The sequence below is a fragment of the Oncorhynchus mykiss genome, chromosome 8 (genome assembly GCF_057628025.1).
Source record: "Oncorhynchus mykiss isolate SJ-2025 chromosome 8, ASM5762802v1, whole genome shotgun sequence".
Taxonomy (NCBI): Eukaryota; Metazoa; Chordata; class Actinopteri; order Salmoniformes; family Salmonidae; genus Oncorhynchus; species Oncorhynchus mykiss.
In genome coordinates this window covers 60,237,912-60,255,664 of record NC_143029.1, presented here as the reverse complement: position 1 = coordinate 60,255,664, position 17,753 = coordinate 60,237,912, and the positions used below count along the sequence as shown (strand labels likewise).

The 17,753-nt window shown below is 44.0% G+C and overlaps 1 protein-coding gene across 4 annotated transcripts in view; it reads right to left on the bottom strand.

The window, feature by feature from the left end:
• Positions 1-17,753, bottom strand: part of LOC110530233 (ephrin type-B receptor 1) — a 304,623-nt gene that overhangs the window by 62,725 nt on the left and 224,145 nt on the right. For all 4 annotated transcript variants that reach the window (XM_036985804.2, XM_036985803.2, XM_090182142.1 and 1 more), the window contains 2 exons: positions 17,117-17,452; positions 2,713-2,837 (listed from right to left, as the gene is read on the bottom strand). In XM_036985804.2, the coding sequence (XP_036841699.2) occupies positions 2,713-2,837; positions 17,117-17,452 (461 nt within the window). The remainder of the gene's footprint in view (positions 1-2,712; positions 2,838-17,116; positions 17,453-17,753) is intronic.

Genomic DNA, 17,753 nt, shown 5'->3' with positions numbered 1-17,753 from the left:
GGACGGCCCATGAGGCCATTTTGATAAATTCGATCAAAAACCCCAGGTTTTAATGGCTGCATTATCTAGGCTATAAGTTTCCTGCGGTGCGAGCAAGACAGCGAGAGCGGCCATGTGCAGGGGAGTGTGTTATAGACACAAAGCCAGTAGCTAGACACCCCTCTGTAATTGGTTTTTATCTCTAAAGGACCACATCATCACTTTACGACTGTACAGAAGTCCCTCCTGCTATAGCAGGCATATATCCCTCCTCACCTCTCCACCTGATAGCTGATGTGTGGTGAGCGTTCTGGCTCAAAAATGGTGGGTGCTACACATTGATGGTGAATGAGATGAGTTTACCCCTACTATCTAAAGAGCTTTGAGTACCTCAGTTGCTAGAAAAGCGCTATATAAAGCCAATCAATTATCATTATTATTACTATTATTATTATTATTTAGAGAATTCATAGTGGAGTAAGTGGAAGTTACGCAGAATTGCATGGATTTCCCCATTGAGATTACGTCAAGTTTACCTTGGGGATAAGCATAGTCAATCTCTATGGCTCAGGGTATTTAAGTGGCGGGGTCGCTATACATTCAGATGTCAATGAAACATGCACTGTTATTGATGTGCAGTAGGAAACTACTCACATGCCAAATTCTAATTCACACTCGCACGCATGCATTCAGATGCACGCACGCACGCACGCTCACACACACACACACGTTATGTTTTTCTATCCTCGTGGGGACCAAAAATGTATTTCCGTTCAACATCTTATTTTCCCTAACCCCTAACCTTTAGTCCTGGCATTTAGAGTTTGAACAGAATAGAATCACCTGTTGCGCAGCGAGACACAGCTCCTCATAGCAGGTTGATGCATGGAATGAAATAAGTGTTCCTATAAGCCTATGCTGCGGAACATTTCTATTGGCTATGCTATGCAATTGCGTGAGAAAACAGAGTTTTGATGGCCTCTATTAAAAAGAGGAGGATCCCATCAGATTTCTATAGGCTAAGCCTATATTTATATCACATCTTTCCCAATATTTAGCACATTGCTTTCCTTTACAACAGGAGTAGCCTACCTGACTGGCATGAAAATGAACCAAGGGAAAAGCGTCCTCCATTCGCTACTTGAGTGCATAGATGATATGTATTTTTTCCCCTGCCCCTGTTCTGACCTGAGCATGATATTGGCCCATTCTAAATCAAAACTAATTTCACACATATATTATTTCGTATATGTAAAGACAAGATTAAATTAAGAAAGGGTCTGAATATTTATTTAATGTGATATTTCAGTGTTTTATTTTTAATAATTTTGCAACAATTTCTAAAAACCTGTTGGGCCCTGTCAGGGTCAAAGCATCTAAAACACAGTGTATCACAGAGAGACCACCGAGGTGAGAATTGAATCTCTGCAGCACGGCATGTCACCGGGCAATCATATACACACGCACACAGTATGCGACCAAGCAATCACGCTGTCACACACAGGGTCATAAGGTGCATCTCTCACCTGATCATATTCCTAGAGAGAGAGAGAGAGAGAGAGAGAGAGAGAGAGAGAGAGAGAGAGAGAGAGAGAGAGAGAGAGAGAGAGAGAACCACAGACCGACAGACAGAGCAGAAGAAAGTGCCCTCTGAGTAACCCTCACCTGCTTTCCCCTATGCAATTAGCAACCTTATCTTCATTAATGAATCAATATGTGAATAATGCAGCCCGGGTCTATTTGTCTGGAAGGACACGCTACAAAGACATCAGTAGGATTATGACATCAATATTTATGAGCCCACAGCAGGTTGTGTGAGCGGTATTTGCATGACACTAAGCTGTGACGCGATAAGGTTTCACAGGGGCCCTATTGGATTCTGGTTCATGACCCATGCAGCAAAGTGAAGCTAGAGAATGTGTTCTAAAAATGTGGCGTAGAAAGTTTTCCTAAGGACTAATGAACAAAATTGTATGTGACCATGTCTTCAAGTCTGGCATAACAGGGAATGTAGAGAATTTCAGGTTGTTCTTGAGAAGGATTCTTGTTCGCAATGACATACTGCACCTTTGTAAATAAATACATAATATGGATTCTATCTGCTTTGATAACCCTCAACATACAGATTAAAATATTATTATTATATATTATATTATATGTATCTAACAAATGTAACACATTTCAAAGGCTAAAACCTGCATCCAGCCAACCCACCAAACTATGGACCACCTTAAGTGTCCTCTAGGCTCTAGTCTATTCTGGGCTCTATTTCATTATTCCTGTAGACCGAGGCCTTGGGAAAAGCCTACACGTCAATAAGGCCTGCTCTGTAGATACTCTGGGCTGCTCTCATAGGTTATTAAAGAAGGTTCCACTGTGTAGGAGCAGTTGGTAGCAGACGGGTCGATGCTAGCCCCACCAGGCGCATAGCATTACCGCAGTGGGACTGGTGAGGGGAGGGGGGATGTCAAGGTTTTCACTTCATCAGACGGGGAAGGCAGGGTAACCAAACAACAGGGAGAAGGAGAGATGGACTGGAGGTGGACCTGAGATGACATATCATCAGCCAGGGGAGTTTGGGGGTTTCGCTTCGGAACACAAGAGAAACTTCTGTTGGGTTTATTTTAAGACGATAAATGCACAGATACACACACACACACGCAGATGAACATGCTCTTGGGCAGACGTGCGCTTATACACACGCAGACACACACACACGCACACCCAGCCTACCTTCTCGTAGAAGCGTAGCTCGTAGTCCAGGATGATTCCGTTGGGCTGTTCAGGCTGTGGCCATGACAATGTGAAGCTCTTCATGGTGGAGCTCACCTGGTGCATGATGGGTACGATGGAGGGGGCTGAAAACAGGAAACAGGAAGTGAGACTGAGATGAACAAAATTGCCTCTGCGCCTTGTAATAGCCTGAACGATGCAAGAAAGTAGCATTGAAAGCTACTAAAAACACAATGTAACACATTCAAAATTTGCAGACACAAGTCATGCCGGTAAGAATCACCAGTCAGAGCTGTCGTGGAGCAGCTAGCACATCTTTTAAAACATCCTCACTCTTCAAGGTACCCATTTCTCTCACTCTGTGTCCGTCTCCAACACAACAAGTCTTTAGTCTGCGCTGGGTCTGAATAAAATCACTACCTAATGAGGCAGAAAGACCTAGAAACTGCCCATTGGAAGAAAACTCCATCCTATCTCTTTGTGATGCTTTCGGCCTGGGTGCACAGTGTGGGCCTATTCTCCTCTGCTCTCCCACTCTGCTCTTCCACCCTGCTCACCCACTCTGCTCTCTCTTCCATTCAGACACAGCACACCTGAGCACACACATATGGGCTGTGAATTAACCCAACACCCCTGCAATTTCCAGCTCATTCCCTCGCTTTTGTCCTCCGCGCTATCATCCCTCTATCATCGTTCCTCGTTCCTGTCTTCCTGGGCTGGCAATGGGTGGGTGGAGGCGGAGACGGCGAGCGGCAAAGGCCAGCATTTAGCAGTGATTGACCGGGAATAATACATTACCCCCCAGTATATGGGAAGGGAATCTCTTTTTACTCATCTTTTACAGTATCCATTCCAGAGATGTGGAAGTCTGGGAGATGGAGGCTCATGTATTATGACCCTAAGAAATACTGATAGAAACACACACAGATATGTCTACATGCACTTACTTTTGTTGAAAACCACCCACACTACTTTGCGCATTCTACCACCCACACTACTCCCCCTGCCTCCCATACACATAAACAGATGCAGACTTTCCTAAAACACACCGGACTTCCTTCACATTTCAGCTCCCAAAATCCCCAAGTAACCCCCAGACACTCACCGCCACCCCACCTGCCTCCCTCTATCGTTCCAGCCCACGCACTCTCATCCTATCCAGGCCTCACCTCGGTGTGGCTAAGCCTCCTCGCTCCTCTCTGGCTGCCTAACGCTCCAGTGCACAGAGCTCTGCTGGGCCGCATTATCAATTACCGGCCCTGGCAGCCCCAGAAGGCCCCAATGCTGCTGCTGCCTTCCCTGCCTTCTGAGCTTACAGTAGAAAGGGGGTAGCGGAGGGGAGTGCGTGTTCCAGAACAGACTAAGGTTGAGTCCAAAATTCCCTACATGCACTACTGTTGACCACGGCCCAAAGGCTCTGGTAGAAAGTAGTACATTCTATAGGGAATAGTGTGCCATTTGAGACCCAGACTGTATCTAGCCAGACAGTTATATTAAGACCAGGCAGGCATTTGGGATTCTACATGGTTTCACATCACGTCTCAATGATTGCCTAAAAGTCCCAATTAAATAATAGTGGCACTTCTGCAAGTCATGGATAAAACATTTGCCAAGTCCTCGTTTCTAAAGGCCTGTGTGTGGGTATGTGTTTGTGAACGCAGATGTGTGTTAGTGCCCTGTATGTAATGAGCCTGTGTTTCTATCAGCACTGCTGCGTCTGTACCTGGCTGGAGGTCAAGGGTCAGGCCTGCTGAAGCCATGCCGTCCCCACCGTTACCAGGGGACACCAGCACTGACAGTGATTGGTGGCTGTGCCCTGCACTTCTCTCGTCCCCCCATCACTCCCCCTTCCCTCTCTCCTCTGTTCCACTTTTATCTGGCCCAACTGGCTGTCCCCAGCTTTTAATGCAGCACTCGGCTTAGCATTAATCAATGTCAAGCCTCTCAGTGCTGCTAGCAAGAGAGAGAGAGAGAGAGAGAGAGCGAGAGAGAGAGAGAGAGATAGGTTTTTTTTATCTGCAAACTGCTACTCTAACACAAGACCATCACATTACACATCTTACGACTCTATACCTACACACTATAGCACAGAGCCATTACACATCTTATGACTCTATACCTACACACTATAGCACAGAGCCATTACACATCTTACGACTCTATACCTACACACTATAGCACAGAGACATTACACATCTTTTACAAAAGGGAACGAAAGCTCATTCATTTTCACCAAACCCCCAGAACATAACTTGAATAGTTTTGGGTGACCTCTTCCCATTCTCCCTCTGCATCAACTCCCTCATTGTGATTTTCCCGGGATAAGCTTAATACATTTCACATTCCGCGATCCAAATTCCACAGGGCTTTCATCCCTCAATTCTCAGCTGGACACTCCTGATGTGCTTGACTGATTCCCAGTTTGACGATTGGTTGGAAAAGTCCTGATAGGCCGATTTCATCACATAGAACAATCTAATTCCGTGTTTTTCCGTTAAGACTTAGACAGCACCACAGCTCCAGGCTCTCACAGTCTCTCGCTCTCCCTCTCTCACCCTCCTAGGCATGCTGGTTAACCACTGCCTCCCCATTAGCAATAGCTCAGAGGGGCTGCTCTGTCGTGACTACATGGTAATGGACTCCTCTCACAGATCATAGGGATGTGGCAGTTCTGCTTTGCTCTGTGCTGTTCTGATCTGCTCTGATCTTTTCTGTTCTGTTCTGTTCTATTATGCCCTGTCCCTTTCGGTGTTCTGTTTCTATGAGTTTCTTTCAGGGAACCAATCAACCATTTTTTTTTTAATCACTCCAGTGTTGCCATTGGTGACATCACTGTTGAAATGTACTGTAGATGTGACTTCTTGGTGCCTTTTTGAAAGCGCCAAGTCCTGGAATTTCTAGAGTTACCTAGAGCATGGGATTGTCTTTAAGTGTGGTGGGTTTGCTTCGAACCTTCTCACAATCACATATTTTACTGTGGCAAAGAGAGATTTAGTGGCAAAGACTGAAAGTAACTAAGAAAGGCAACTAGTCTTTTGGTTTACGCGATTCGTCTTTCTCTGTTGTACTTCAGACACTAGATGAAGACATTTTAAGGTTTGAGGAGTTCAGTAGCATTCAGAGCCATTCTCCTCCGATCGCCTGCAGCTAGCTGCCGGTTTCTGGATTCAAGGGACAAGCTACAACATTTATGATAAACAGGCATTAAATGAAGCAGAATGACAAGCAGCACTCAAGAGGATGATGAAATTGTTGGACAACCAGCTCCTCTCTGCCCTCTTATAGTCAGTCAAGTTCTGTGAATTGAGGCAGTGAGAAAAGCAACAACCCATGTAAAAAATTATTAAGAAAGTATATAGACAGACAGACAGAAAGAAAGAAAGAAAGAAAGAAAGAAAGAAAGAAAGAAAGAAAGGCTGGATGGATGGATGGATGGATTAAATAACCAATGGACGTACTAATAATTGAATGAAGAAATGAAGAATCTATTCAATACATACAAGGGATAATGCATTTTCATTTGTCTTTTTTACAGTAACCTATGATTGTGTCTTCATCTGTTCCTACTCTAAACCAACCCATGTACACCAACAACACATGGAAATACTTAAGGCATTCAAAGCTCGTAAACACAAAACATAATGAGTAGGGATCCAAACATGCCTCACATCCCTCTGGTTTTAGTAATGTCAAAGGCTCAAATCCCTTTGGTATGTTTTGGTTGTTTGGATTTGGCTTCGACTACTTCCATCTCTTTGTATCTAGAATCCCGCTAAAGCCGCAGACTGTTTTCATGAAGTTGGGGTTTCGCCGGTTTCCACATGCCCAAAGAAGGCTGCAAGATGGAATAGATGGAGATGTTTGGATTTTGGGATGATTTCTAAAAACAGTTGCAGAGGAGTAGAATGGAATGGGAGGAGGAGTGTTAAGACAAGAGGGATTCTCAGGTTGGTGACTGGTTTGGCAGTTGGCACAGAATCTAGAGGTGCGTTCAACAAGGGAAATAGCTTGCGAACTTTGGCTCACATGAGCTAACACATTAATCATTTGTGTGTTAGCCGCTACCGTTCACTAACACTAGCTGAAAGTCTGAGAACGTAAGTGTCTGTTTCAGATTTAAACTGCGGCTAAAATAATCAAGTGGCCATGTAGACATTCTACTATATTGAGTAGGAAGTAATTTTCATTTGGAATATTGTCGCTAAAAAGGGACCGTAACCCTTACAAAAACGAAATGTTTGATGTTTCACCGTAACATTTTGGAATGTTCATTGAAATCGTTCAACTGAAATTCTTACTCTGGCAACATGCTCGCCGCAAACAAAAGCCTTTTTGAACTCGCCTCAGGTCACAGAGTTGTGTAAGCCAGGAGAAAAAGAGAGGCAGTGAAAAGCAGTGAAAGAGGGAAGAAAAGTCCCTCTCTGAGAGGTGTCATTCAGCTGTTCATGGGTTAAGTGTCCTGGATGGAGGGATGGAGGGTTGGCGGGAGAGAAAGATGCTGTTGAGGACATTGTGTTACCTCATTTCCTACATTTTCTGGAGGTTTTTAAACATGGTCTGGTTCTTGACTGTAATGACCCTAGTATGCATTAACCTACCTTAATGGACGTTTAACATTTACCACACAACCCTCAGGTCTGCACACGGTGTGCTCCTAAGTGAATTAAAGCATAATGTTCCCAAAAAAAGACATCAAATGGGAGATGGCAGCTTTTGACTATACAGAGATCAAGATGACCAAACCAGGGCTGTAGAGAGAGGCTAGTAAATAACCTGAGAAGTGTTTGTGTGTGTCCAGTTTAGTGCAGGCTGTGAATCAGAGTATTGATCAGACTTTCATCCCAGACACACACAGGGACCTAGGACAGTTTAATGACCTCTGCACTGATTCACACAGGAATCATCTCTGCATCTCACGGACTGTCCTCCTCTCCTCTACCAATCGCTCCCCCTATATCCTTCTTTCGTCTAACTCTCTCTCCGTCTCTCCTCGACACATCTCTTCTCCAACTCTCTAACACTTACGTTGCCCCACTCGCTCTCGTCTTCCGCCCTACCGCTCCTCAATTTCTCCGTCCGTCTTCCAATCTTCCGTAGAAAATACAAGTTTCAAGTTTTAATGTCACAAGCACAGTGAAATGCGTTTCTTGCCAACTCAAAACCCAACAATTCCATAATCAATAACAATGTAATACTAGGGAAAATAACATGAGAAATAAGAAGAAATATGAAGAACACGGTAAGTAAGCATACTATATACAGGGTCAGTTAAAATAGCATATTTACAATGTGCAGAGATACTGGAGTGACAGAGGTACAGTAGATACAGTATGTACAGGGGTGAGGTGACTAGGCCACGGGATACAAAATAAACAGAGTAGCAGCACCTTGTATGTGAGTGGGTGTGCGTGTGTGTAGAGTCAGTATATATGTACAGTAGCAGTCAAATGTTGGGACACACCTCTCTATTTTGACTATTTTCTACATTGTCGAATAATAGTGAAGACATCAACACTTTGAAATAACAGTAACCAAAAAGTGTTCTTCAAAGATTCTTCAAAGTAGCCCCCCTTTGCCTTGATGACAGCTTTGCGCACTCTTGGCATTCTCCCAAACAGCTTCATGAGGTAGTCACCTGGAATGCATTTCAATTAACAGGTGTGCCTTGTTAAAATGTCATTTGTGGAATTTCTTTCCTTCTAAATGCATTTGAGCCAAACAGTTGTGTTGTGACAAGGTAGGGGTGAAAAACAGAAGATAGCCATATTTGGTAAAATACCAATTCCATATTATGTCAGGAACAGCTCAAATAAGCAAAGAGAAATGACAGTCCATCATTACTTTAAGACATGTAGGTCAGTCAATCTGGAAAATTTCAAGAACTTTGAAAGTTTCTTCAAGTGCAGTCGCTAAAACCATCAAGCGCTATGATGAAACTGGCTCTCATGAGGACCGCCACAGGAAAGGAAGACCCAGAGTTACCTCTGCTGCAGAGGATAAGTTCAATAGAGTTAACTGCACCTCAGATTGCAGCCCAAATAAATGCTTCACAGAGTTCAAGTAACAGACACATCTCAACATCAACTGTTCGGCAGAGACTGCGTGAATCAGGCATTCATGGACGAATTGCTGCAAAGAAACCACTACTAAAGGACACCAATAATAAGAAGAGACTTGCTTGGGCCAAGAAACACGATCAATGGACATTAGACCAGTTGAAATCTGTCCTTTTGTCTGATGAGTCCAAATTTGAGATGTTTGGTTTCAACTGATATGTCTTTGTGAGACGCAGAGTAGGTGAACAGATGATCTCTGCATGTGTGGTTCCCACCGTGAAGCATGGAGGAGGAGGTGTGATGGTGTGGGGGTGTTTTGCTGGTGACACTGTCTGTGATTTATTTAGAATTCAAGGCACACTTAACAAGCATGGCTACCACAGCATTCTGCAGCGATATGCCATCCTACCTGGTTTGCGCTTAGTGGGACTATAATTTGTTTTTCCACCCGACAATGACCCAAAACACACCTCCTGGCTGTGTAAGGGCTATTTGACCAAGAAGGAGAGTAATGGAGTGCTGCATCAGATGACCTGGCCACCACAATCACCCGACCTTAAACCAATTGAGATGGTTTGGGATGAGTTGGACCGCAGAGTGAAGGAAATGCTCAGCATATGTGGGAACTCCTTCAAGACTGTTGGAAAAGCAAGGTGAAGCTGGTTGAGAGAATGCCGAAAAAGGATGTCTTTACTGTTATTCTACAATGTAGAAAATAGTGAAAAATAAAGAAAAACCCTTGAATGAGTAGGTGTGTCCAAACATTTGACTGGTACTGTATATTATGTGTGAGTGAGCAGATGGAGTGTGTGTATGAGTATGTAGGGCCCTGTGAGTGTGCATAGAGACAAAAATAAAAAATAAAACAGTCAATGAGGATACAAGGTTAACTCAGATAGTACATGCAGCTATTTTGTTGCTTGGGTATAGAAGATGTTCAAGAGACTGTTGGTGCCAGACTTGATGCACTGGTATCGTTTGCCATGTGGAAGCAGAGAGAATATTCTTTGGCTTGGGTGGTTGGTCTTTAACGATTTTCTGGGCCTTCCTTACCACACCTCCTGATATACAGTAGATGGTGCTATTGACATACCAGGCAGTGATGCAGCCTGTCAAAATGCTCTCAATGGCACAGCTGTAGAACTTTTTGAGGATTTGAGGGCCCACAAACTTTTTCAACCTCCTGAGGGAGAAGATGTGCTGTTTGGACCATTTTTGTTCTTTAGTGATTTGGACACCAAGGAACTTGAAGCTCTCGACCTGCTCCACAGCGTCCCTGTCGATGTGGATGGGGGAGTGCTCGCAGGTCGAGAGCTTCAAGTTACATGGTGTCTCCCTGTTTCCTGTAGTCCACGATCAGCTCCATGGTCTTACTGACGTTGAGGGAGAGGTTGTTGTTCTGGCACCACACTGCCAGGTCACTGACCACCTCCCTTTAAGCTGACTCATCAGTACCGGTAATCAGGCCTACCATGATGTGTCGTCAGCAAACTTGATGATGGTGTTGGAGTCGTGCGTGGCCATGCAGTCATGGGTGAACAGGGAGTAGAGGAGGGTACTAAGCACACACCCCTGTGGGGCCCCTGTGTTGAGGGTCTGTGTGGAGAAGTTGATGTTACCTACCCTCACCACCTGGGGTTGGCCCATCAGGAAGTCCAGGATCCAGTTGCAGAGGAAGGTGTACAGACCCAGTCCGAAGCTTGGTGACGAGGTTGGAGTGGACAATGGTGTTGAACGCTAAGCTGTAGTCAATGAACAGCATTCTCACATAGGTATTCCTCTTATCTAGGTAGATGAGGGCAGTGTGCAGAGCAATTGAGATTGCTTCATCTATGGATCTGTTGGGGTGGTATGCAAATTTAATATGCCTGACAGCATGCTCTGAGAACGCGCCCTGGAATACCGTTGGGCCCCGCGGCCTTGCGGGTGTTGACCTGATTAAATACTTTTTTTTCATATCGGCCTCTGAGAGTGAGGTCACCAAATAATCCGGGTCAGTGACGGCCCTCACACCTGGCACGATGTTGTTGTTGTCTAAACGTGCATTAAATGCATTTAAGTTTGTCTGGTGGAGAGGCATCGTTAGGCAGATCACGGTTGGGTCTTCCTTTGTAATGGACTGTAACCCCTGCCACATACGGCGGGCGTCAGAGCCTGTGTAGTATGATTCCACCTTATTCCTATATTGTCCTATTGCTCATTTGATGACTCTGCGGATGTCATAGCAGGACTTATTGCTGTCCTCGACCGTAGCCTCAGGGTTGTCTACGATAGCTCTGTGTGTGGTATCCCTGTCCTTTAGTTTAGCTCCAACCTTGGTGTTAATCCAGGGATTTTGATTGGGGAAGCAGCGAACCCTCACCCTGGAGACAACATCGTCAATGTTATCGGCGGAGTCTCAAAACATATTCCAATCAGTGCTGGAAAAGCAGTCATGTAGCATCATATTTGATAATGAGTTTCTGCTTGTAAACAGAAAGAAATAATACAGAGTCGTAATCCGATTTACCGAATGGCGGACGAGGGAGATGGCCTTGTATGCTTGCTTATGGGTAGAATAACAATGGTGTAGGACTTTGTTGTCCCAGGTGGCGTTAGAGACGTGTTGATGGAAGTTGGGCATCATGTCCTAGTGACGCGGAATTAAAATCGCCGGCAACCAGAAAAGCAGCCTCTGGATGTAGGTTTTTCTGCTTGTTTATAGCCTTGTACAGTTCGTTAAGTGCCAGATTGTTATTTTTATTATCCTGACATGGAATGTATAGTCACGATAACAGTCACGATAACACGATAACAGCTGAAAACTCCATCGGGAGGTAGAAGGGTCTGCATTTGACCATCAGGTATTCCAAGACGGTGAGAACAGTGGGTTGACACTTCCACAGCGCTGGAGATGGTGTAGAGGTCAACCCCTCCCCCCTCGATTTCCAGACTCCGATGTCCTGTCCGCCCGGTGAATGGAGAATCCATCGAGTTGGATAGTCATGGGGGGTATCTTGTCTGAGAGCCATGTTTCAGAAAAGCAAAGGATATTGCAGTTTTGAGAGCCCAATGATAACTTTGAGAGTCCAATGATAACTTTGAGAGGATTAACAGATTTCCAACACCTTTGTGTCCTTTTTAACAGTTTTTGGCATTCAGCCCAGTTTTCACATGGTAAGTGTGGCTAAGAATTACTTTCCCCAGACTCCCACTCTCAGACTGCCTTAACAAAGTTTTCTCCCCAAATTATCCTCAGATCCTTCGATCCATCTCATCACCAAAAGGTCATATCCACATCCATATGCTTCTTGCCTGTTATGAAACCAAGTCAGAAGCAGCAGCGCCGCAATTACCTAGCCACAAAGAGTCCCCTAGGGCTGGGCATGGGCAGAGCCAATTACAGCCAGTCACCTTTTTACCCAGAGCTGGGATCACACAATGCTTCCCAACATCTATCTGTCATGTAGGGCATATTTAGCCATTCAAACATGGGACAGTCAGAAGCCATTAGGCTACCCTAATAATCAGAGCTATTTACCTCGTAATTTCTCTTCTCTTCACTGTCAGCCACCACGACTTAAAGGACCATGAGCCAGAGGGAGAGAGTGTTCCCTTCTTCACTCTCTGATGTTATTTTCTTGGAGGTTGTTGCGATTAAACACTGGAGTTTTGATTCCAGAAACGGGGAATGGGGAGGTTGTATAGTTTGAGAATGTTTAGTAGGTAAAAAAATATATACATGTACAGTGCATTCGGAAAGTATTCAGAGACCTTGACTTTTTCCACATTTTGTTACGTTACAGCCTTATTCTAACATTTATTTTTATTTTTAAATTCTCCCCTCATCAATCTACACACAATACCCTATAATGACAAAGGTAAAAACAGGTTCTCAGACATTTTTGAAAATGTATTTAAAAGAAAAACTGAAATATCACATTTACATAAGTTTTCAGACCATTTACTCAGTACTTTGTTGAAGCACCTTTGATAGCGATTACAGACTTGAGTCTATTTGGGTATGACGCTACAAGCTTGGCACACCTGTATTTGGAGAGTTTCTCCAATTCTTCTCTGCAGATCCTCTTTCCCCCGATCTTGAATAGTCTCCCAGTCCCTGCCGCTGAACAAAAATCCCCACAGCATTATGCTGCCACCACCATGCTTCACCGTAGGGATGGTGCCAGGTTTCCTCCAGACGTGACGCTTGGCATTCAGGCCAAAGAGTTCAATCTTGGTTTCATCAGACCAGAGATGATGACCATTATTTTCATGGTCAGAGACCTTTAGGGGCCTTTTTGCTGTTGTGTGCCTTTTACTGATAAGTGGCTTCCATCTGGCCACTCTACCATAAAGGTCTGATTTGTGGAGTGCTGTAGAGATGCATGTCCTTCTGGAAGGTTTTCCCCACCTCCACAGATGAACTCTGGACCTCTGTCAGAGTGACCACTGGGTTCCTGGTCACCTCTCTGACCAAAGCACTGCTCCTCCGATTGTTCAGTTTGGCCGGGCGGTTTGGCTGGAGTCTTGTGGTTCCAAACTTCTTCCATTTAAGAATGATGGAGGCCACTCTGTTCTTGGGACCTTCAATGCTGCATGCATGTTTTGTACCCTTTCCCAGATCTGTGCCTCGACACAATCCAGTCTCGGAGCTCTACGGATAATTCCTTCAACCTCATGGCTTGGTTTTTGCTCTGACATGTACTGTTAACCGTGGGACCTCATATAATGGGACCTGATATAGACAGGTGTGTGCCTTTCCAAATCATGTCCAATCAATTTCATTTACCAGAGGTGGACTCCAATCAAGTTGTAGAAACATCTCAAGGATGATCAACGGGGTGGCAACGTAGCCTAGTGGTTAGAGCTTTGGACTAGTAACCGAAAGTTTGCAAGATTGAATCCCCAAGCTGACAAGGTACAAATCTGTTGTTCTGCCCCTGAACAAGGCAATTAACCCACTGTTCCTAGGCCGTCATTGAAAATACGAATTTGTTCTTAACTGACTTGCCTAGTTATATAAAGATAAAAAAATAAATAAAATTACAACAGGATGAACCTGAGCTCGAGTCTCATAGCAAAGGGTATGAATACTTATGTAAATAGGTATTTCAGTTTTTTATTAGCAAAAATGTCTGTTTTCATTTTGTCATTATGGGATATTGTGTGTAGATTGATTAGGATTTTTCTTAGGGCTAGGAGGCCCTATCCTGAATTTCCGCCTGACTGACGTGCCCATAGAAACCTGCCTGTTACTCAGGCCCAGAAGCCAGGATATGCATATAACAGCATTTGGATAGAAAACACTCTGAAGTTTCTAAAACTGTTAAAATAATGTCTGAGACTATAGCAGAATTGTTGTTTTTTCAGCTCCCAGGCTCTTATTATGGAAACCTATTGGAAACCCATATGTCCGTCACCCAAAATGCAATTCCTATGTCAACAGTCTTTATTCAACGTTTCAGGCTTCTCTTTTGAAAAACAAACAAGTATTTGGAGTTTTTGTTGGGAGAGCACCTGGACCAAATCAGTCTTTCGGCACGCCTCGTGCGCATATGAATTTTCCTTTCCTATTGAACATAGTACTTTCCATGTGAAATATTATAGTTTATTTACATTTTCGACTACCTGAGGATTACATAGAAACGTCGTTTGACTTGTTTGGACGAAGTTTACTAGTAGCTTTTTGGACTCCTTTGTATGCATGTTGAACGAGTGGATTACTGAAACCCATGGCGCCAACTAAACTGACTTTTTGGGATATAAAGAAGGATTTTATTGAAGAAAACGACCATTCATGTTGTAGCTGGGACCCTTGGGATTGCAAACAGAGGAAGATATTCAAAGCTAAGTGATATATTTAATCGCTATTTGTGATTTTGAGAAGCCTGGGCTGGTTGAAAAATATGTTGATGTGGGGTGCTGTCCTCAGATAATCGCATGGTATGCTTTCGCCATAAGGCCTTTTTGAAATCTGACAACGCAGTTGGATTAACAAGAATTTCAACTTTTAAATGATATGTTCATGAATGTTTAATATTACTAATATTTATTTGAATTGTGCGCCCTCCAATTTCACCGGATGTTGTCGGCTTCTATCCCGCTAGCGGGACACCTAGCCCAAAGAGGGTTATTAATCCATTTTAGAATAAGGTTGTACCGTAACAATATGTGCAAAAAGGCAAGGGGTCTGAATACTTTTCGAATGTACTGTATCTAAAAAAAAAGCAAATTCACCCACGCTCAGCAAAATCCACAAACTGGAGGCTTCACAACTTTTACATTTCCATAGCGCCATAGCTCTGCTTTCAACCATGTTGTTATGGTGGAGTAACAAGTACCAGAAATATCCAATGTTTTTAACACAGAAAATCCCAGAAAAGATGCTGTAAACAATCAAATCTGTAATAGGGTACACACACACGAAATGACCACTCAAAAACCAAATACACTACAGCACTCAATACACAAATACACTCCACATATTTGGCAGACACTCTTGAGGTCTCTCTTATAACAGCAAACACAGGAAAAATGAAACGAGTCTCATTTAAATTTTCCACTTGGTCAATACTTTGTGCTCTAGGTCCCTTGATAAGTGTCACAATGAACATCGTGGAACTCCACGGGAGCATGAAGAACACTGTAGGAAAAGGACCGGGCAGACAAAATATCCCAAAGCTGTCATTTCCAGTGGCTGAATTCACATTACATCACAAGGCCAGAGAAATAGAAGGGAAGGAGGGAGGGATGCAGGAGAAATGACGAATAGGAGAGAGAGAGAAATAGAAAAATCGCAAGGGAGTTGGAGAGAGCGAGAGACTCAAGAGCCTTTGAGAGCAAGAGCCTTCCAAACATAAGAAAAGGAGAGAAAGAGGGTGAAGGAGAAAGATGAGGAGGCGGCCGTCCAACTCTCTGGCTTGGTTCACGCTGCCCTAATCATGGGCTAATGTCTTGGACAGAAGAGTTGTCTGCTTGGTCATTATGTAGTACTAAACACCCAAACTCTTCTTGTCTCACTGCCTGTTCTGTAACAGCTACGGCACTGCTGCCAAGACGGCAAACAGCAGAGAAACTGGCATGGGCCTGTATTCACAAAGAATCACAGAGAATAAGATCAGTTTCGTCTTTTAAATCATAACAAATAAGAGGAGGGACTTGATTCTTGATCACACTTCTACTCTCTGTGATGCTTTGTGAATACTGGCCCTGTTCAGCCCTATAAAAACAACCTCCAGCTATTTCGCCCAGGATTGTATTTGGTCGTTTCTTTTCTTTCAGGGATGTGTTCAATGCAGCATGAATGTTTTAGGCTGTGGCTTTATAGACTGTTCTCAGTCTGTCGTGAAGGGAGAGGCCGAGTCAGGTCGAGTTATTCGAAAAGAAAACCGGAAAGATAACCAGCAAAGATATCTGATAAGCCACAACACTTTCTCAACGCTGTCTCAACGCTGTCTCAACACTGTCTCTAACACTGTCTCAACCTTCAGAATATCAAGTAGAAAGGACGGTATATAAAAATCGTATTTGCTGTTTGTCGTAGATAGATTCATTTACTTTAGGCTTTTGACTGAAGCTTAAGAAGCAAACATTTCTGTAAAGTTGTCTTGGAGCAAAATGCAAACCAGCATTTTCTATTTTTTTTTTTAAGTTTCAAAGGGTTTGATGTGTAAATAAAACTGGGGAACTACAAAGGGTGCAGAAATAGGGCAAAGGGAGGGATGTGCTGGTCTCACCACAGATCCTAACACACCATGTCTTGGGTTGGGGTTTTGAACTTCACCATGTTTTCAATGGGGAAATCCCCCCCATCCCTCAACACACTCAATTATATAGCAGGCCTCTCCTTTCATACGAGAAAAGAGGGCGATAATACAATAGAAGAGAGACAGTTTCAATATTTCACTTTGTGAGTTCTCGTACAGCTGGAGTCAGCTGCCACCCCCTCACTAATTCACGGTTTAGCACAATGACCTCTCTCCAGCTCACATTGTGAAAGAAGAAGCAACAGGCCAGGAGTCAGAAATGCAGAGATTATGTTGTGTTTACCAGTGCTGAGCAATGTGGGATGAATTATGATATCAACAATCAATGAAACGCTATACAAAATTGTTTCTTTGTACTGTTCACTAGAAAGGAGACACAGCTACAGCAAACTGCGCCAACAATGTACATGAACACAGATGACGATAATGATGATGATGCCGACCATCCCCTCTCAGTGAGACTACACATCACACACAGAGAACCCCTCAATCCCCCGCCCCACACACACACACACACACACACACACACACACACACACACACACACACACACACACACACACACACACACACACACACACACACACACTATTATCTTACCAGCCTGGTTGGTGGTGATGTCTATAGACACGTGCTGGGCAGGGTAGGGGCTCTTATTGGTCACCCCGTTGACGGCCTGTATCTCGAAGCTGTAGAGCGTGTGGGCCCACAGGTTACTGATGAACACTCTGGTTTCCGTCAGGCCCAGCTGCCGCGGAACAAACTCCACGTTGTCGTCACAGTGTGAACAGGTACGGCGGTCCGCCCGGCACTTCTTACAAACAATGTTGTAGACCACGTCCTCACGACCGCCTGTCTCCCTAGGCGAGTGCCACTCCAGGATCACTGAGGTCTCGTTCACGACGGATATCACGTTCCGCGGGCCCGAGGGAACGCCTACAAACAGACACAGAGAGGATCCTTTATTTAACCAGGTTTTCCCATTGACATCTCAGTCAATCTCTTGCCAACAGGCCTTGAAATTGACAAACACAATGAGAATGATTGCATTCTATTCAACCTTTATTTGTGAATTTGTCAGATTACTTGTTAGACATTAGTGCACTGTCGGAACTAGAAGCACATGCATTTCCCTACATTAACATCTGCTAACCATGTGTATGTGACCAATACCATTTGATTTGATTTGATAATTTAACCAGGAGATCCCATTGAGATCTCAAAGAATCACATTTTC